Genomic DNA, 20426 nt, shown 5'->3' with positions numbered 1-20426 from the left:
ATAATATTTAAAATAAATAATATATATGTGTGTATATATTTATGTATAACTATATAAGATATATAAATGAATATATGTTTTATATATTTATATATTATATTACTTATATATTTAAATATAATATATTATTTGTAATATTTGTTATATAATACACTATTGTATAGTGGGCCTATAGAGTCCACTGTTTGAAGAAGTTGCAGAACTCTTCTGTCTCCTTTGTCGACACTGTTTTTTCTGCACAGTGTCAAAAACCGTGCTGAAGTCCAGGTGGACAACATTTCTCTCTCTGTGGGTCTGCATACGTACGTGTATTTAACACTATTTACGTATTTAGAATATGTACATATCCCATCTCCAGGGGCGCACAGAAGGATCTGCCCCCGCAGTGTGGTGTTGTGTCAATAGTCCTCAGTCACGCTAAAGCATGGGGAACAAAACGGAGAGAACATTTTCCACGGAAATTCCCATCAGGATTTGGGCATCGCACGGTCCAGAGGAATAATGGCCAGGTACGCTGGAGCTGCCGGGCCCCGCCGGCCCGCACGGCCCCGCAGCGGCGATCGCGGCCGGGCTGGCCCCGGCGGCTCCCCCGCCCCTCACGGGGCTCTGCCCTCGGCCGGGCCGCCTCGCCCTTCCGGCGTTGCCGCGTCACTTCCGCCGGGGCGGGCAGGAGGAGATGGCGGCGCTGGGCGAGCCGGTGCGGCTGGAGCGAGGTGAGCGCGGCCGCGGCCCGCACGGGCGCCTCTCCGCTCGGCCGGGCGGAGGCGGCCGTGCAGCTCCCGGCCCGGCCCGGGGCCGCGGGCTGGCGGCAGCAGTGGCCGTGCCGCGCTCCCGGCCGGCCGCAGGAGCCCCTCCGCTGCTTTCCGCCGGGCGCAGCCGCGGCTCGTTCGAACAGCTGATGGGATTTGAGCGGGGTGCCCCCGCTCCTGGCTCTTGGGAGCGTTTCGGTGGGGCCGACCTGTTGGGCTTGGCTTTGTGCAGCCCCCGGAGGTTTTTCTCCGTTTCGGTTTGCGGCCGAGTTTCCATAGGGGCACTCGCCTTGGGGCCTTCTGTAGCTGTGTGTGCTCTGCCTGGGCTGCTGTGAACGCTTCAGCCTGCTCTTACTCAGTCTGCTGTCTCTCGGTTTCTGCTTCTCTCGTGGTAAAACTTCATCTCAACACAGCAGAAGTCTTAGAGTTCTGAGTTCAGTCGGTTGGCTGTGTGTTAGGAATAATCATTTACTTCTTTTATAGAGGACGGCTGACGCATGCAGGGATCCTGCTACATTGTTCATGATTGTGTTCTGTTACCCTCTCATACTTCTTTTCATCCCATTTTTTCTAGCATGTAGTCTTAATTTGTGTTGTTAATACATGTGCTGTATAACTGAAGTTAAGAGCAAAACAGATCAAGTGTAGAACCTAGTTGGGTACTTTTGTGTAGTATGTTTGTGAGATTTGTCCCCAACTTTTAGGAAACAATTATAAATTTCCTTCACTGTGATGATCTGGTACCGTGTAATGTCCACAGATGCTTTTATAACAATATAGACGATTGGTTTGTTGCTGTGGATTTAGGATAGTGGGGACTGGAAACTGAGGTGTACATGGGAAATGATTATTGATAATTAGAAATCATGTTTTTGAAAAGGAAAACAGGTGAAGTAGAGGTGATTGATTGCTGACTTTTCCCCTTACCATTCCCACTAGCAGCGCCACTTCTGCTCTTGCTTCTAGATGTATTTCTGTAGGTGTGTAACACACTGTACATACCCACTTCCTTTTTTTGCTGCTATTGTGTTACCTGCTGAGGAGCTCCGTTTTTCTGGTTTTGCCAGCCCTGCTTCCCATTCCCCCCCAGGAACCCCTTGTACTGTGCGAGTTGGCCTGTAAACAGTGAGTTATGTAAGGTCTCTGCTTCACACAGCTCATCTACTCTTTCTGCTCAGAGCTTGTTAATTAGGGCAGCTGCTGCAGCCCTGGATTAGTTGTGCTTGGGAGGTCTGCAGATTTAAGGCTCAGGTCCCATCCTTCAGCTCATTACCCTGCCACTGTGCTCTGTGCCTGAAAACAAACAAATCTGCAGAGTTGCTTCGGGATCAGTGAAGCAGAGGAGCTGTTTGCTCTTCAGGCATATTGGTCTTTTTAAGGAAAGGAGAAAAAAGGGAGCCCTTTGTAAAAGCAAGAGCTTTATTTACAGAAATAGGTAACTGTTAATCGTGTGGGGTCGGCTGCACTTAACCTGATGATGAGTCATAATTAGCTTGAAAGTGAAAGTCACTCATGTTGTTGGCATACAGCAGAAGACAGGAGAGAATAGTGTAAAAATGAGCTGATTTGAAATCAGTACTTTATGCTTACCACGAGGGCCACTGGAAATTCTTGTACACCGCCTCCCCAAGTCACCAGAGGGCAGGAATGAAACCACAGTTAACATTTCAGTCCTTCTTACAGTTTAGTGGTGATGTGCTAACTCTGCACACAGCTCAGGCATCTAGAATGCTTGCACATAAGCAGTGCAGGTGAATAATCAGGAGTATCTGTGAGGATGCTGTGTTTTTTCTCTTTCTGTGTTTTGGTCACACATGCCATCTTGCTGGCTTTTCCCCCACAACATTCTTTTAGTTTAAATGTTTTCTTTTTTTCGGGATTTCAATCTAGTGATCCCAAAAAATGATTTGTGAAGAGCAGGCAGTGTGGTATAACAAGGAAGAAGAGGTGAAAAGAAAAGCAAATTTTCCATTATGTATGGGTTCTTTTTTACAGTTAGTTTTATGGTTTGGGTTTTTTGAATTATCCACCTCTGGAGCTACATCTGTGTCAATCCTGGTTGAAATCCATCACTGGACCACTTGTGTACTGTTCACTTTGGTCTCTGGTGCTGAGCAGTTGGTTGGGCTCTGGTGTCTGTATTGGGAGCAGCACAGCTTTCAGCTGATCATATTCCAACTAGTCATTCAGGAGGAAGCAGATTACCTCAACACAGTAGTCAGCAAGCTTCTCTTGAAAAATGAAGGAAGGTGTGTTTTGCCCCTTATTCCCAGCAAAACTTTTTCCTAAGGCAGTGTTGCTGGGATAGATTGGATATTCAGCTTCTGGCTGGTGGTGCCCAGTGCAGTTCAGTGGAACAAAGCTGTGCTCAGTTGCACTCCCACACTGGTGTAGTGGGATCCTGTCAATAGCACACAGCAGAGCCGCTGCTGGGAGCAGTGTCCTGCTGATGGGATGTGTTCTCTACCTGCCTGAGCAAGAACTGTGGTGGCATAGATGGTTTATTGAGAACTGAGGATCTGACTCTCATGCTGTGTGAGGATGCTCTGAGTTTTTACTTTATACCAATAGTTTAGTCCTTGATCTGAAAATGCTTTTTTATTTGTGTCCTCTACTTCAGTTTCATCTAAAATGAATCCAGTTCATTCTATTTTAATCACTTTTAGAAAAGCTGATTCTGTGTTTTAGTCTGTAGTTAATGAAAGACAGAGCTGATTCCCAAAGAAACCAATTTTACCTTAGGGTAAAAAGTGCTGTGTCATTAATGTTTAGTCTGTTAAGAGATACAGGTAGGAAGCATATCTAACTTAATGACAAAACATGAAGGTGGAAAAAGGATAATTTATGGCTTGGAATTCTGGTGTCTTCATTTCTCCAGCTACTCCTTGTACCAGTACATTGTTGTCACCATTTAAAGTTTCTTGCAGAATGCCACTCAAACTGATAGCAAGTTTGTACATCTTACATCTTAATGTGGTTCACAGACCATGGGCTCAGGTATGGCTACAGGGGGCTGGAGCCCTTATGTGCATGTCATAATAATTTGTCTGCAAACATCTGCAGGTACTGAAATGGTAGTGGTGCTGTAGTTGATAGATAATTGACATTTGTCATTGACCCATGGAGTGTTGTCAGGGTGGAAGTGCTGATGTTTCCATTTGATCATAGCTCTTGAAGCTGATCAGTGGGCTGCTTTATGAATCAATTAGTGCTATGTTAATCAGTACTGCTGGTGCTGAGCACAGGGGTTACTAAGAATGTTGGTGATTTTGTATAATCTAGAATGTCTTTAATATCACCAACTGTTTTGGGTTTTGAATGAATTACAAAATATATATTGGGAAATAGGCTTTAAATATGGGGTTTTTTTTTATTTTGCAGTTATACAGATACTAACTGTGAAAAATGTCTTCTCTGTAGAACATGGGATTATTAGTAGCTCATTTAGGTTTTGATATTGCATTGCTCTAGATAGCTGATGCTTATAAAGCTTGGAAATGCTTGCCAGAAAGCACCAACTTCTCATGGCACATGGAAATATATGGAATGTTAACTATCATCAGAAATAATTTGAGTCTTGTGGCTGTGGTGCTTGAGTGTTTTCCGATGAAGGATTTGTTTCCAGTGCATGGATGACCAGGCTGTGTGCTTCAGGTTTGCCTTGTTCACTCTGCTGCACAACCTGGGTGTGTCTGGTAATTCCTGCCATGGACAGAGCACTGCTGTGGGCTGTGTCCTGATTTCAGAGCATGCACCCTGCTGCCTTCTCATCCTGGTACAGAACTGCTCTCTTGTTACGCTCCTGTTTCAGAGGTTCGTGGCTGTTGCGCCTCCTCTGTGCTGCCGTGGTAGCACTGAGTAGCTGTGCATTCACGTGAAAATTGAGTGCCTAGAGGTTAATTACAGAAAAAGGAAGTAATGCCTTTGGGACTAGCAGTGTTCCAGACTTCATCCTGTTCTAAAATGATCTGTGCATAATTTTATATAGTAGATTAATCACTGCTCTTTTGTCTTTGTGATAATGAAAATAATCCTTTCAATCTGCTTTTCCAAGAGACTGTTCTAGTTCTGTTCAAGGACTTCTGTGTTTCAGAATAATCACTCATGTAACAGTTTGGAAGTACAAGTGAGGGATGTGAATATGTTCTGGTGCTGCCAAAAGAATGTCACATTGCATTTGGTGCCTGTCTTGAGTCATTCTGGTCTGGAGTCAAATCCCTCATGGAGTTCATTACACAGAGCAGCATTTATGAGAAAATGGACAGTGCCAACTCTTAGGAACAAATTTCAAGGAACTGAAAGAGGTTTGGGGTTCAGGATTCTAGACTGTGGAGATGTTGTCTCTCAGCTGAGAATACAAAAAGGAGTTCTGCTGGTTTTATAAACATTTGAGGGGAAAGAAATAGGCCAGATAGTTTTCAGCCCTCTTCTTTGGGCAGTATTGAGTATACCTTATTGAACTAATTTTTGACTATAAAAGGAACATTAGCATATTTGAGAATATTAAAATATTATATTTCATAATGAGCATATTTGATAATATTAAGCTAGTGTTAACAAAATGCCATCCATAAAGTATTATGAAGAGTACATTTCCAATACTTTAATAGACATACCAATATTTCAGTCCTTTGAGGACAAACTGAATTGTCTTTGCAATTTGCATGTCAGTGTTGTCCAGGTTGTCCAGATCTGTCCAGGTTGTTTTTGTGGCTGATTTATAACAGGCTGAAGTAGTGTTTTATTGTAGCCTTTTGTAAGGACATGGTTTTATGGATAACAAAACTTAAAGCATAAAGTGTATGCAAGTGCACACACAGACTGCTCCCTTAATTTAAAAAAAAACAAAGATACCTTGAGATTCCTCAGGCATTCCTCATTACTAGTGCTTTATTTTTTTCATAGACATCTGCAGAGCAATTGAATTGCTGGAAAAGTTACAGAGAAGTGGAGAAGTGCCACCACAAAAGCTACAGGCATTGCAAAGGGTTCTGCAGAGTGAATTCTGTAATGCTGTAAGAGAGGTAAGTTAACTTGATGGAACAGTTACCTTCAGTCAAAGACCAGTATGATTTGCATTTTGCTTTTTGTGTTCACTGCAGTAAGCTGATTTGGAACTTGATAAAGCAGCATTTAATTTACAGAGCTTAACAGAATAAGCCTTATTTTTAAGTAATTTCAAAATAAAATAATTTGGGACACCATAGGTGTATAATGGCTTAGTAGCAAATTACTTCTTAAAGGTTATTTGGAGAGTCTGTCCTTACTGGCAGCTAGCAGGATGTTTTCCAGTTGGTATGTAAGAATAGACAAAGTACCAATTGCCTATGTAAGACAAAGTACCAAATGTTATTTTTAAGCCAAATCCACACCATCTTTAGGTGGAGTCTTGTGCCACCTCATCTTCATCCCAAGTATTGTTTTGGAGACTTTTAGGTGATTGGATGTGCCTTGCTATTGCTGTTCCTTATATTAATACTGATGATAACAGCTGGAAGGATTTTTAAAAAAACCGTGTTTGTAGACACAGGTGTCATCTTGATGTTTTGATGCCATTGAGGACACTGTACTTGTTGCTCAGCAAGTACAAATGGTTGGCAGGCAGATGAGATGTGGGTTAGCCTGCAGTGGAAGCACCTCTTTAGCATTAGTATCCTTATTGTCTTTGTGTTTTTAGTCCTTGTTTTTCCCTGAGATGCTCAGTTAGTTGCTAAAGTTGAAGGAAGATTTGGGAGCTTTTGGGGAGGGATGGGTTGTCAGCAAAGCCTTGAAAAGCTGCCCTGTGACTGTTCACAGGGGTCTCAGGTTGAGGGAAGAGATGAGGATCTGACTCCATGTTTCAGAAGGCTGATTTGTTATTTTATGATATTTATTTCATTAAAACTATACCAAAAGAATAGAAGAAAGGATTTCATCAGAAGGCTGGCTAAGAAGAGAATAAGAAAGAATGATAACAAAGGCTCTGTCTTGGACAGTGTGTCCTAGCCAGCTGACTGTGATTGGCCATTCATTAGAAACATCCAACATGGAACCAATCACAGAGGCACCTGTTGCATTCCACAGCAGCAGATAATCAATGTTTACATTTTGTTCCTGAGGCCTCTCAGCTTCTCAGGAGGAAAAACCCTAAGGAAAGGAATTTTCATAAAAGATGTCTGTGACACTGCCCTGAAGTGGTTTTGTGTGTATCCATGTTGAACAATTCCAGCTTGAATCCAGCAAGAGAAAATACCTGGAGGGATGTGTGGCAGCCCAGCCATGAGCATTCCCTGAGTCCTGCTGGGGTCTGGGTCCTGTGCAAGGAGGGGAGCCTTAGGCTGAGACTGAGCAGCAAAAATATTGAGAGAGTTGTTTCTTCAGTGAGTGTTGGATGGCCTGTTCTTGTTGTGGGTCAGGGGTCAACATTAGGGATGTGTGCTTTTAATGTACACAGTTCTGAGTTGCCCCTGCTATTTTGTTACATTACCTAAGCAGGAAAATACCTGTTTTACTCATACTGAAACTCTTTTGTCTCTAAAGGTGTATGAACATGTGTATGAAACTGTGGATATCAGCAGTAGCCCCGAAGTCAGAGCTAATGCAACAGCAAAGGTAAAAGCCAAACCATAACTTGCAAAAAAAATACAGTAGTTCATTACTTCAGAAGCAGAAGATTATTTAAAATTCAGAAGGCTATTATCTAGATGTCTGATAAAATGGATAAGCTGAACAGGTTATTAAAAGGTATAACAAGACTTGTGGTTTTTACATTTCTTTCATTTCAGTTTTATTCTTGGAGTTCTGAATTTTTCATGCTAGTGTTGGTAGGTAGGGAATTAATTGTCTCATTTGTCTTAACATGTAAGTACTTTGAGATGAAATACATTTTCAGCCTGCTCACTGTGCCTAGCTAAAGGAACTGTATTCTGTTTCCTGTAAATGAGAAAATCTCGTTTCTCACAGGCCACAGTAGCTGCATTTGCTGCTAGTGAAGGTCATTCCCATCCCAGAGTGGTTGAACTACCCAAAACAGAAGAAGGCCTTGGCTTCAACATTATGGGAGGCAAAGAACAAAACTCTCCAATTTATATCTCTCGCATTATCCCTGGAGGCATAGCTGACAGACATGGAGGCCTGAAGCGTGGAGACCAGCTGCTGTCTGTCAACGGAGTGGTAGGAGCTGCTTTCCTCTCTTTGTGTAGCAGTGGCTGCTTGTTTCCACTTGAGGGGGCACAGAGAACACATGGCTCAAGCTCCTTGTTCTTCTGATCTTGGCAAAACGCTTTCTTTTTGTGCTCCCAAAACAAATTTGCTTAGGTTTCTGTAGAGTTGTGTGCATTGTGAATTTTGGGATTATGCTTTTATTATCTGTCTCAAAAAGGAACTGTACTGTCTATATCAGTATTTCAGATTCTGAGGGGTTGTATAAATGTAGTCAGAGAGTTTTGTAAAATACAAACTGCCTTCCTTTTTAATTGGAGTTTCATGATGCAGATTTCTACTAATGGAGTTTTCTGCACCTTCTAAGGTAGGTAGTAAATTATGCTATGTTCCTTTTGGCTAACCAGACTCTTATTTTTTTCATGCTACTGCATGATGGAAGCTGTAATGAGATGGGACTACAAAGTGGTGTTACCTTGTATGGTATTTTTTATACTTCCACTTACCTTTACTGACCTTCAGAAGCAAGCTTTTTACTGTATTTTGAGAATTGTGTGTCTAAAGTGCTGTTGTGAATTATTTTTTTTTTAGTAAATATTCTCTTCTGAAGAATCAACAATATAAAAAGTGAAACAAGGGGAGGCTGGAAAGGAAAGGTTTTGACTTGAGACATCTTTCAGTCACATGCATGTGAATATCTCCCAAACACTTGCTTTTATTTACAGAGAGGCTCTATGCAGGCTTAAAATTAATATTCTTATTACATCTGTAAACCAAGTTTTATTTTAAGACTGAGGGTCAAACTAGATTCTGGGGGTTTTTGACTCTTGAAAGGAATAGTGGCTAGGTACAGATCCTGGGTGCTGTACTCTAGGAGCTCCTGGCTGGCACAAATCTCTGACATACCTGGCTCCTGATTGTTACCTGGGACTCCAGCTTCCTCCTCAAGAGGCATCAGAGAAATCAGCTGTACTGATGAAGCTGTGCTTGCTTTTGCCTTCCATTACTGGGGAACCTCTTGGCACTGGTGCCAAACTGTCCTCAGATGGGGCCTTCCTCACCCACAGACTCTCTTAAGGACAGCAAAACCACCACCCCACCCAAAACTGAGCCTGATCATCAGGCAGCTGGGACAGCTAACAGTGGCTCTCTGCATGCATGCACATGTGTAAATATATATATAGGCCTTGTAAGAATACAGCAAGTGCATAAATGCTGTTAAGAATGCTGCTGTATTCAGAAAATCCTTGTCATCTGACATTTACAGGTGGAATCATCATAATGCATGACAGGCATTTTCTTGTGATTGTAATTTATACTTTAGTAATAATAATAGAAAATAGCACTGCCAGGACTGCAGAGAATATGACTGAAAAACAGTTCATTTTTTTCAGGTGGGAGATCTTTAGTGTACTCCAGAGTTTAGGTGTTCTCATAGAATTAAACAGAGCTCTACAAACCTTTTATTACCAGTTTTAAACAGAGCAGCCTACACATCCGCTTGAATAACAAAAATGAAAACATTCAGATATATGTGGTCTGGCAGAAGAGAAATATCTTGGGTTTTTTAACTGTTGTTTCTCTTTCTGTAAGTAACTTTATAGTAACAGGGAAACTCTCCAATCAATAAGTACATCACCTGCCTTCTAATAACACCAGTGGGAGGTGGGCTTGGAGTGGCCCTGGCATTGTGTTTCATAAGCTGGGGAGGAAGAAGTGTTGCTGATAAAATATATGCTGTGTAGGAATGTACTGGATGCCATTTTTGAGAAGGGCTGCTTAAAAATTGTAATGAGATGAATCTAGATAATAGATAATCTAATATAATTCTAAGAAATTCTGAGAGTTGGTATAATTCTGAGAGCATTTTTATTGTGGTCTTCTGAGTTGGGTTAGGCTATTGATGAGTTGAGAGGAAGTGAACTGGAATGGTGTGGGTTTGCTGAGAGCCACATGGAGCAACACACTGCATGGTAGTTGCTCCGTTGCAAGCAGCCAGCATGCACTGTTCTGCCTTGTTGTGATGCCAGGTAGCACAAGAAGGCAGTTACCTTGCAACTGGCTGTGCCAATTTATTAAGCAAGTTGAGGGTGACTGCTAAATTTAAAATGCGTGCAAAAGAAGAAAAATAATATTAAATTTGATGTAAGTATTCTCCTGAAGCTTCTGGGTTTTGAGTGTAATTTCATAATCGACTAAGGTTATCATTGCAGAATTGTTCAGCATAGATTAAAGATTTTTGCACTATTCTTTTGCTAACACTAATTAGTATTTTTATCATCCCCTCACTTGGTTTGTTCAAACGTAACTCCTGAAATTGTCTTACATTGTCCTATGCAATCTTGAAAATAGAGTACATATAAATAAATGTATTGGCTTATACTTATATAGAATTGTGCAAAGAATGTAAGAATCAGTTTTCAGTGTGTGTCTTTACTAACACCAGCTGGTTTGTGCTTCACAGAGCGTGGAAGGGGAGCACCATGAGAAGGCAGTGGAACTGCTGAAGGCAGCTCAAGGCAAGGTGAAGTTGGTTGTGCGATACACACCAAAAGTCCTGGAAGAAATGGAGTCGAGGTTTGAAAAGATGAGATCAGCAAAACGAAGGCAGCAGAATTAACACTGTGTGCAATAACTTAAAGAGAAAATATATATTCCTTTTGCATTTTGTAGTTTCTTTGTGACTCAGTTGATCCAATGCCTGTCCTAAAACCCTGTCCTTTTCATAGCATTGTGGAACAGCTGAGGTTGGAGGGACTGGATCTAGTCCGTGCCCCATTGCCCAGCTGAGAGGGGGGCCAGCTGGAGCAGGTTGCCCAGGAGTGTGACAAGCTGAGTTATTCAATATCTCTAAGGATGGAGACTCCAGAAGATGTCTGGGCAGTCTGTTCTGGTGTTTTGCTCTCCCTTACACTATGAAGATCCATTTCTGTGTTTAAGTAGAGCTTCTGTTGTTTCCACTTGTGCTCCCTTCCTCTTGTCCATCCCTAGATTTACTGGAAGAGTTAGGCTCGTCCTTCACTCCTCCTCTCAGGCATTGACACGGGCTGGTGAGATCACCTGAGCCCTCTCTTCTCCAGGTGAGAGAGACAATCCCAGCTCTCCCAAGTTCTCCTTGTCTGTAAGATACTCCAGTCACTTCACCACCTTTGTGGCCCTTAACTGGATTGACTCTCGTGTGCCCATTTCTGTGTTGGGCTGGGGAGCCCAAAGCTGGACCCAGCACTCGAGCTGTGTCTCAGGAGGAGTGAGCAGAGTGAAGAGTGCCCTCCCCCAGCCTGCTGGCATGCTCCTTCAGTGCAGAGCAGGGCACTGTGGGGTTTCTTTGCTGCAGGGGCCTGGGGTGGCTCATGGCTCGCTGCTGTTCTCTGCAAGGCTGTCTGCAGCTGCTCAGTCCCCAGTCTGTGCCGCTGGACAGGGCTGTTCCCCTTGTGTAGGACTTTGCACTTTTCTGTGCTGACCTTTGTGACTCTTGTTTGCCCGTTTCTCCAGCCTGCTGAGTCCCTCTGAAGGGTTTGCTGAGGGTGATGTGTGCCAGCCCCTGGGCTGCTGTTAAAAACCTGCAGGGTGTGAGCCCCAGCAGGGCCCTGGCTGCGCTGCTGCTGGCTGGCACCCGGCAGGACACTTGGCCCCTGAGCACAGCAACCCTCAGCAGCTCAGGCAGTCTCAGAATGTCTGCAGTCTCCCTGTGCCCCATGGGTTAGAGTTATGTGTAGGTTTAGAATGGCCTGAAATGCCCTGGGGAAGCATATATGGTGATATTTCTCTTGGCTTTTTTATTAAGTCTTGTGTCAGACTTTTAAGTGACAAAGTGAATTTACAGATTTTTCAAAGGCATTTAATAAGACATAGTTGTACAATCAGCATTCTTTTTTCCTGCTTTCTTTTGACATTGCTTAGCTTAGAATCGGCTGGGGGTTTTGCTAACTGACTTTTTTTAAAAAAGGAAGATTATGTAGCAGTATTTTGGCACTTTTCTTAGGGATATGTTGTATGTCAACTGCAAAATGTAATCACAATCTACTGTGTAGCTGATAACAATACCAGATTTTGTAATGGTTTTGGTAAGTACCTTGTTTTTACACTTCTGCTAAATTATAATTCACTACTCTGGAAATTGTATTACCTCTCCTGTAAATAATTTACAGTTGGTGTTCTTATATAATGATGTTGTAATGGCCAACATTTACAAATTTGCAACAATCATTCCTGTACTTTACATTATTTTGTACTGATTTTAAAGCAGTTATGGGGAAAAACATGATTGCTGTTTTGCAGTTCTGGATTGACTCTCTAGATGTATTTTTATATTGAGAAACAGAAGATATGTAAATGCAGTGCAAAAGAAGTCCAGATATTCCCCTGACTTTCTGCTCTGTAAAAGAATTACTCATCTTAATTGTCATACCATCCTTGTCTTTCTATTCTCTTTTATTGCAGTCTTATTTCCATATTGAATGTATTGCTTCTGGAATTAGTACCTAAATGACTGATTGTTATTGAATCTTATATGCCAGGTTACTGTGACATGTGAGCCTGTCTGGGGTTTGAGTACTGACTGCTTCTGACTTGGGGGCTGCTTGTCCTGCACAAGTACTGCATCACAACTGCTGAACAAGGACATCTCCATCTGTGGACAGCTCCTGTCTTAGCTCATGGATTCTGGATGGGGCCATGGGTTTTGTGTATCATTTGGACAATTTCTTACGGAGATCCACTTTTAGGCACCTGCCAGGTTTGATGCTGTACTTGTGTAGTTCAGGTTCTGGGTTTGGGTTTTTAAGCTACACCTTTTGAAGAGTTAACTTCATTGTCTACTGGGTATCAGTTCACTTGTATGGCAGCTATGAGTACATCCTAATTGACTGTTAGTAATTTGATTTTTAGAGGCTTAAACTGAGAAGTGCAGTTCTTGCTGTGTGGCTAATCCCTAGTCTTATTTCACATGAAGCAATATGTGAAAGAAAGGAAAAGGTTAGTAATCTAAAAATGACAGCTTGAAGCTTGTGCTTTGTCAGTTGATCTATTTGAACAAAAAATGTGGTTGCTATGGGCAAGTGAGAAATGTGATTGCTTTCTGCATGTCTGTAAGCATGGTAAGCCTGCAAAGAGACCTTTGGGAGATACTGGTAATTTGAAAATGCAGTATAAATATTTATCAGTTAGATGACATTGAGCACTGAATTGCATGGTTGGTTTTATGTCATAGGCCTCTTTCAAAAGGCCTCATGTTGCTGATACAACCATGTTGTTGAATTGTATATTTTTATGGAACAACTAATGTCTAAAGTATTGAGACCAAAATCACTAGTTAGACCAATTGTGGATGTGTTTTAATTTAATTGTTAATTAGTAGAGATATGTTTTAGAGCCATATATAAATATATATATTACAGAAAGGTATGGATACAAGATAGGAATGTTCATTTTACAAACCATGTCCCTTGTATTACTGAACAGGGTGTGTTTTGTTACTCTGATGAAATATTTACTTCACTGCAGCTAGAGCTGCTAAATGCAGTAGCATTTTCATTCTGAATTGTAGCATTTGGTTCTGGTTTGGCAACCACTACAAAATGTGGAGAGGTGTACCTGGGCATATAAATAGTACGTGTAGAGTTTGATAAAATGTTTTTAAATTACAGTAACAAAAAAAATAACAACCAGCTAATTAATAATCATCTTTGATGCTACAAGAACCCTTTATTAATAAGGAAAGGGTTGATTAAAATACTCCAAGAAACTTGATCTCTGTTACTACTGAGCAGTGCCTGTACTGTGTAATCTGCAGTCCCTACACACTTCTCACACATGGGTATACCAACATATTAACAAGAGCTGTCATTTCTGCAAGTGACTTCTGCATCTGTTGCTGCTGTGAAGGATCTTTGCGTTTATCAACAGAAAAATAAAAATTCAGTCTCACACCATCGTGTTTGTGTGTTTTTGTTCTAATTTTCCATTTCAAGTCCAGGTTCCAGACTGCTTCAATTGGCTGTTTATAGTCTCTAGGGCATAACATAAACACCTGGGGGTGTGTGGGTATCCAAAGAGAAAGTTTAAATCTCTGCTTCTTTTGTCTCCTGGTGGCTTTTGAATTGTACCTTTTCTAACCAGTGTTTGGTGATTTGCTGGGGAAAGAGTGCTGTAAAGCATCTGTAGTAGAACCTTTTGCATTTTTGAGAAGTCAGCTACATAAACTCAAAGATGCATGTTATTGAGTCAGATATTACCTTTTAGTTGTTGAATCAAGTATCTCATTCTGAGGCAGATATTTTAATTGTTTGAATCAAGTATCTTTAAAGAGATATTGAATTTCTGTAAGTCCTTCAAAGGACTGTAATTTCTGTAAAACTTAATTTCTGTAAGTCCTTCAAAGTTTGTAAGGTTGTTAGTAAAATATTTCAAGGGTTAGGAACTGAGATTAACAGAGAAAATGCTTCAGTTTTGATTGTAAAATAAGTTTGGGTTTTGTTGATTTTTTTCTTTTCAAATTTACGTAGGCTGGACTGAAAGTACATGGAGAAATGTTATGTAAACATTTGATGTAGATGATAGGAAATAACACATTTTCAGTTTTATTTAGAAACTGAATAGTCACAATGCCCTGACTTATGACAGTGAAGTAAGTCAAAAAGCAAAGCTGGAATTGAATTGGTACAAGGAAAAGGTGGTAGGTAAACACTGGAATTCCAGGGAAATGGTGGATATGGTGCAGTTGGAGTTTCTGTGATTGTCTTCTAAAATCCTGGTGAGAAGCTGGTTTCAGAGGTAAATCTGGGCTGCAGCATTCACTTTTACAGAGGAATTGTTCAAAGTCTGGAGAGTCTTGCAGGCACAGAGTTTGTGGTGGTTGGGAGTGGGGCCCAGCCTCATCCCTGACTGGCTGCAGCTGTGCAGGACAGGTGAATGCTATTGAAGGTGAGGAGCCAGGGAGTGCCCAGGGGTGCTGAGCAATCACACAGGGCACAGAGGGCACACAGGGGCAGGGCATCAACAGGAGGGCATAAAAGGCTGGGCTGAGGGACAGGAAGGGCAGAGCTTGCAGCCTCCTGAAGAGGTGAGGTGTCGCTCTGCATGGACTGACCCTTGCAGCCCTCTGGAGAGGTGAGGTCTTACTCTGCAGAGTAAGTCTTACTCAGGTGTTACTCCTGCAGCCTCCTGAATTGGTGTGGTGTTACTGTGTGTGGGTTGGAGCTTGGTGACAAGTTGTGTGTGATGGTGTTCTGTGTGATGTGTGCTGTGAGTCTGAGACTCAGCAGTGGGCCTTAGGATAAAATAGATTGCTAGTTCTAATCATTTAAAAAACCTATAAAGCTGCCCTTTAAAATTAGGTTAGAAATAATTTGAGGCTTTGATGCATTACTGTTTCCTATTGCTTTAGAGACACATCAGGTATCAAGTGATAAAATAATGAAAAGTAAAACAAGTTCTGTACTCCTCACCTTTGTTGGCTTTAATTGTGCAGTTCGTTGGTGTTTTTGGGGGCAGGGGTGAGTAAATTGGGCATTTTATTTGTAGCCAAAGGTTTAAAATAAGTCTGCACAGATGCATGCTGACAATTTCTTTCCCACTCAAAAAAATCCCATCCCCAGTGCAGCTGTGCAGGTGCCTCTGCCCCTCAGGTAAGAGAAGTGCCACCAGGGCAGTGGTGGCAGGTGTCCCTGTCCCTGCCTGCGGCAGGGGGTGGCACTGGGTGAGATTAAAGCCTGTTCTTTTATTACAAAAACTTTGTAGCTAGAATATAGACTGACATGAATATTGGACTAAACCCTGAATTTAATTTCCAGTAGTTTTGTCCTAAGTTGCTTTTTAATTCCTGTATAGCTACCTAATTTCAGCTGATGGGTTAGAGTGACAAGACAAAATTAATGTGTTATGATGCTATTACTGTGTCCCTCTTTTTTCAAGGGGAACACATGAGAAACTCCAGAATGAACTCTAGACAGAGAAGGCTTGGCACATCTAGGTTTACAAAACTCCAACAACAAAAAAAGAACAAAATAATAAAAATAACAACCCTCCACATAAATTTTTGAGCTGTCCTCTCTTTTGGCATTGCTCTATCCAATTGACAGAAGGTTGGAATGAGCTGCCTGCAGTCATTCTCTTTTAGCTGTGGTACAACATCTCATTTCTACTGGCAGCCAAGCTTTCTGCATTTCAGAGGCATCTTTAGGAATAATGGAGCAAGGATACAATCAGCAGGCCAAACTGCAAAACTCTTTCTGCTGTGGCTCACGGAGGTAATGCATGAACAGGGACAGGTGGTAGAGACACTCTACCATTGGAAATTAAGCATTGTTTACATAGAGAAGTGTGATATTTATTCATAAGCAATTTTAAAATTTTTTTCTCTCAGGTTTCTATTTAACTTGTCTGTTTTTTCCTTCACTCTATGTGTGCTGTTTCTAAACTGTGAGTTTTAGTGGTCTTGCTTGTCCTCATTAGTTTTTCTTGTTTTACAGAGGCATGAAGTGGATATTGGGAAACAAATTTTCTGGGCAAATTTTTGACTCTACCAAAATAATTTTTTTTCCAATAAATTTTCTGAAGCTTTAAATTGTTTCTCTATTTATGCTATACCAAGGTTAGGCTTTTTACCTTAATTTTCTTAACAAAGCTTTGAACTTGACTGAGCCTTTCTTTTGTCACTTGTTTCCTGAAGTGATTTTCAGTTCTACTTCACCTGAGTAAAAGTTTAAGCCTTTTTTGTGTCAAGAAATGCACTTCCATTTTAAAGAGAGCTTGCTTTGTCAGTGCATGTATTCCAGAGTGTTCTTTCTTCACACACAGCAGCTCTGTGTCATGTTTTCCAGCATAACTTAAATTTCCTGGTGCCGTGGTTTAACCCCAGCCAAAGCCAGCACACTGTGGAGGCAGAATCCAAGTGCTAATTGAATTTCCCAGCAGTGTGGGGCTCAGTAACAGCAGCAGAGCTTTTGCTGTGATGCCTCTTTCACAGTTTGCATGAGTCCTTCAGCTCCATTTCCAGCCCATTGGAGCTTATTTTCATCACTAGACAGATAAAATTTAAAGCTGCTCTAAGCTGGATACATTTCTGTGTTTACATCTGCATACTAAACCGGGTCTGGGCCATCCTTAGGGAGGGGAATAGCCCTTGGGGCACATCCTGCCCCATCAGCATTTCTGATGGAGGATAACTGGGATGTGTGGAACAGCTCACCTTGCAGGACTAACACACTGACACTGTTTTTATCCCAATTTAGAAATTAAAACCTCCATGCAAATCCCTGTGTTTTCTGTAAAGTATAAGAAATTCTTACAGGAAAACAAAGTTTTTTATCACGACTATGATCTTCACATTCCCATTCTCCTGCCATCCCCTCATGGCGCAGCTCTAGCAGCAGGAGTTCTGATGCTCCAGTCTACCATCACTTTGTATTTATTTTTGTGTCCGTGTTTCAGGTTTTAATCTGCATGCTCTTCCACTTCAGACTCCCATTCAATCCAAATGAATTTGTGTCTCTGAAGTGGGGTTTTGTCAGAAACAGGTACGTTGCTGGACAGTTCTGAGGCAATAGAAGGAAAAAATGCCATGTTGGTATTTTCCCCCTGTGTCTCTCAAACTTTCCTGATGCCTTTTTACCAAATGTCTGACACAAGTTTCAAAGCCCTGTGCCTGTACATCAGGCATCAAATCCTGGAGATGTTTCACAGTAATAAATCAGTTTATGGTGCTTCCCATTTCCCCTGAAGAGGAACAGAAAATAGTTTCTCCACCAAATAGTTTCTCCACAGCTCAATCAAAATGAGCTAGTTTTATCTAATTTTTTTATTGACTTGATAGTTTGACCCTCATCATCTTCACCTTGTTTAAAGCACACCTCAGGATTTTTCTCTCTTTTGCAGGTTTGGTGTATTTTTTGCTTTTTTTGTTTTTTTTTTTTTTTAATTTAATAAGCTAATTGCTGCCTTATGCTGTATTTTGGGGGATGCTTCTTGGGATTTGTGATATTAAGGATTGCTTCAGACTAGATTTTTAAATTATGATAATTTCAAAATTCACAGTATAATTTTTTGTTAAATAGGTCATTTAGTAAAATATGGCCATATTTTTTCAGCTTAAAAATGTCTTAGCATGTAGATCTTTCTTATAAAAATAAGCCAGCTTCACAGAAAATGCTAGGGTTTTATTTATAAAGGAAAATAAAATCAATAAATCCCTGCAAGCGGGTGTCTGCCTAAGCAGAAAGTGAGAAAAATGGGAGTTGTTGATGGAGCAGTGATCCATCAGTACCAGCAAGGCAGAGGCTGAAAAACTAAGGAAAGTATTAATTTGCCAGTATGAGTTCCAGACTAACTGGAAGCAGTATTGGCTGGATAAAAAGGGGAAGCGGATTGTTCCTAGGACAGGAGTGTCAAATGTGGCCACTTCAGAGAGCTGCACTAAGGAAAGAAATCTGAAGTGGTGCTGCTAAAAGAAAGAGAAAAATTGAAATTAGGCAAGGATGGGGAGGAAAAGCTAGACTATTCCAGTGCTTCAAAGCATGCAGAAAAAAAAAAGAATATAAAAGCTCTGCTATTCTGCTTTTACTAGGGCCCTTTTGTCCAGAGAACTTCTGAGGGCATTGTAGGGTACCACTGCTGCTGTACAGAGTAACTCCATGCTACTGTTTGTCTTCCAAAATCCAGGCAGGCACCGAGGGCCATTTCTGCTCCCATTATCTTTGCTTAGTGAAGTGAGACTATTTGCAGAGTGAGTGTAAGTGTTTTGCTATTTTTCTTTGCCAGTAGTAGAAGAAAAAGGTCACTTTTTCTTGTGGGGATTGGTTTGGATCTGTTTTGTTGCAGAAGTTGAGAGAACTCCTTTGAGTTTTTTCCCCTTCTGCTCTGGCTGCTGCTCCTCCTCTGCTATCCCTGAGCACAGGCACAGAAAGTGACATGAATGCATGGTGGCTTTGGCCCTGACATTTCTTAGAACAACATGGCTTTGACAGCAGCATTTCTCTGCCAAGAGCAGCCAGGGAGGACAAAAGATAACCCAGTATCTGTACTTACAGCAAACATTGGTACTTTTATAGCACACAGGGGTACCTTCCACTTTGAGAACTTCGTATTTCTCACAAGGTATGGGACAAGCACACAGCCTGTTATTAAAGGGACCTCACTTTTTCACAGGTAAGTGATGATGTTCATGTAAAATCAGTGCAGCAGGAACAGGATTACTAAATGCAAGAAAATAACCATTTTTGCAACTAGATAAATTAATCATAATGCTTTTAGAAAGGTTGAAACACTTTAGAAAAGTTGAAAAATTATGAGAAATATAGGGGATGGGGGTGGTGGTGGCTGGAGGGTCTGTATTCCTAGAGTCCTCACCGTGTACTTTCTTGGGCACAGATAATTTTAAATCTTCAGGTCCCCACCATTGACATGCCTGATTTTTAATTTTCACCAAGTGACCATTTTTTAAGCAAAGACTTTTTGCTTTTTTTCCCTTTGCCTCAGTCAGCTCAAGAAAGGTGTGATTAGCACAGACCTCAGCCCTGCATGGGGTGTCCACTGGGACATCGGTGTTGTCACAGGCAGCCCTTGGAAGGTGAAGTGTGAGGGATGAGCTCTCAACTCCTGGCTGAGCAGCAGTGCCAGGCCAGGGGTGCTGTGGACATTGGCTCTGCACTGTGTGATGGGGCCTGCCTCATCCCTGGCCTCTCTGCCTTACCACCTATTTGCAGGTATTCAGGATTTTTCATATGCAACTGCAGGAAATTGAAGTGAGTGCCACCAGGTCGTGTGACACCCTTGGACAGGTGCTTTGACTTTGGACTAAGGTTCAGTTGCCACTGCAGATCTGCTCCTGGCTTTAGGGGAGCTGGCAGAGCTCTGTGTGTGCAGGGTGGTGGGGTTCAGCCCATTTCTGCTGTGGCAGGGGCAGGTTGTCAGCTACGGAGCCCTGTCTGTGCTTCTGTCGTCTATTTACCTGCAGGATGGACAGAAGGCTGTTGTGGGATTATATCCACAGGAAAATGGACATGTGCTGCATGAACCAGCCTGACCCTGTGGGATCATATCTACAGGCAAATGGACATGTACTGCATGAACCAGCCTGACCCTGTGGGATCATATCCACAGGCAAATGGACATGTACTGCGTGAACCAGCCTGACCTTCTGCAACTAAAGAACAAGGTCATCTTGGGGGATAAAAAAAGCTGATGATGTAAGAAGAAGAGTTGCTGACAGACAAAGGGGTGTCAACCCAAGTGAAATGACACTTGCAGCTCCTATCAATTAGAGTAAGAAAAGGATGTGTGCTGCCTGGTGGACAAAACAGAGCTGCCAACCAGGAGATGAGTGGACAAAGTGGAGCAACAAATCAAACAACGTGCGACTGTGTAGACCCAAGGTAAAAAGTAAATAACATTTAGAAGCACAACAAACAGCTTTTGCTTCATTCACATTGAATCTGCAGCATCCTTTGTCTTCTCAGGGTTCCTGCCTAGCTGCTGGGGTCTGGGGGCTTTTTGGGCTGGGCTTAGCATCCAGCCCCAACATGTGAAGCAGGCGCTGTGGCT

At 41.9% G+C, this 20426-nt stretch overlaps 1 protein-coding gene and 1 long non-coding RNA gene across 3 annotated transcripts; both read left to right on the top strand.

Annotated features, from left to right (window-relative positions):
- Positions 1–640: 640 nt before the first annotated feature.
- On the top strand, positions 641–13816 carry LIN7C (lin-7 homolog C, crumbs cell polarity complex component). Its single transcript, XM_064715541.1, has 5 exons — positions 641–713; positions 5655–5773; positions 7269–7340; positions 7692–7901; positions 10354–13816. The coding sequence occupies exons 1-5, from the start codon at positions 677–679 to the stop codon at positions 10507–10509; spliced, it is 594 nt and encodes a 197-aa protein (XP_064571611.1). The 5' UTR covers positions 641–676; the 3' UTR covers positions 10510–13816.
- Positions 13817–14760: 944 nt separating this feature from the next.
- On the top strand, positions 14761–20288 carry LOC135448761 (uncharacterized). Of its 2 annotated transcripts, XR_010440569.1 has the most exons (4): positions 17315–17404; positions 18546–18615; positions 18935–19031; positions 19362–20260. It is a non-coding gene; the product is annotated as an uncharacterized LOC135448761 (long non-coding RNA). The 2 variants fall into 2 exon arrangements; XR_010440568.1 differs by lacking the exons at positions 17315–17404; positions 18546–18615 and adding an exon at positions 14761–14996 and having other exon boundaries at positions 19362–20288.
- Positions 20289–20426: the final 138 nt, after the last annotated feature.

The sequence above is a fragment of the Zonotrichia leucophrys genome, chromosome 5, assembly GCF_028769735.1.
Source record: "Zonotrichia leucophrys gambelii isolate GWCS_2022_RI chromosome 5, RI_Zleu_2.0, whole genome shotgun sequence".
Classification (NCBI taxonomy): domain Eukaryota; kingdom Metazoa; phylum Chordata; class Aves; order Passeriformes; family Passerellidae; genus Zonotrichia; species Zonotrichia leucophrys.
The sequence above is the reverse complement of the archived record's forward strand: the minus strand, read 5'-3'. Positions and strand labels throughout refer to the sequence as shown.

Coding starts and splice junctions, on each gene's coding strand:
- LIN7C (XM_064715541.1), top strand. CDS start 677: ATGGCGGCGCTGGGCGAGCCGGTGCGGCTGGAGCGAG. Junction 714..5,654: donor GCCGGTGCGGCTGGAGCGAG/GTGAGCGCGGCC, acceptor TTTTTTTCATAG/ACATCTGCAGAGCAATTGAA. Junction 5,774..7,268: donor TCTGTAATGCTGTAAGAGAG/GTAAGTTAACTT, acceptor TTGTCTCTAAAG/GTGTATGAACATGTGTATGA.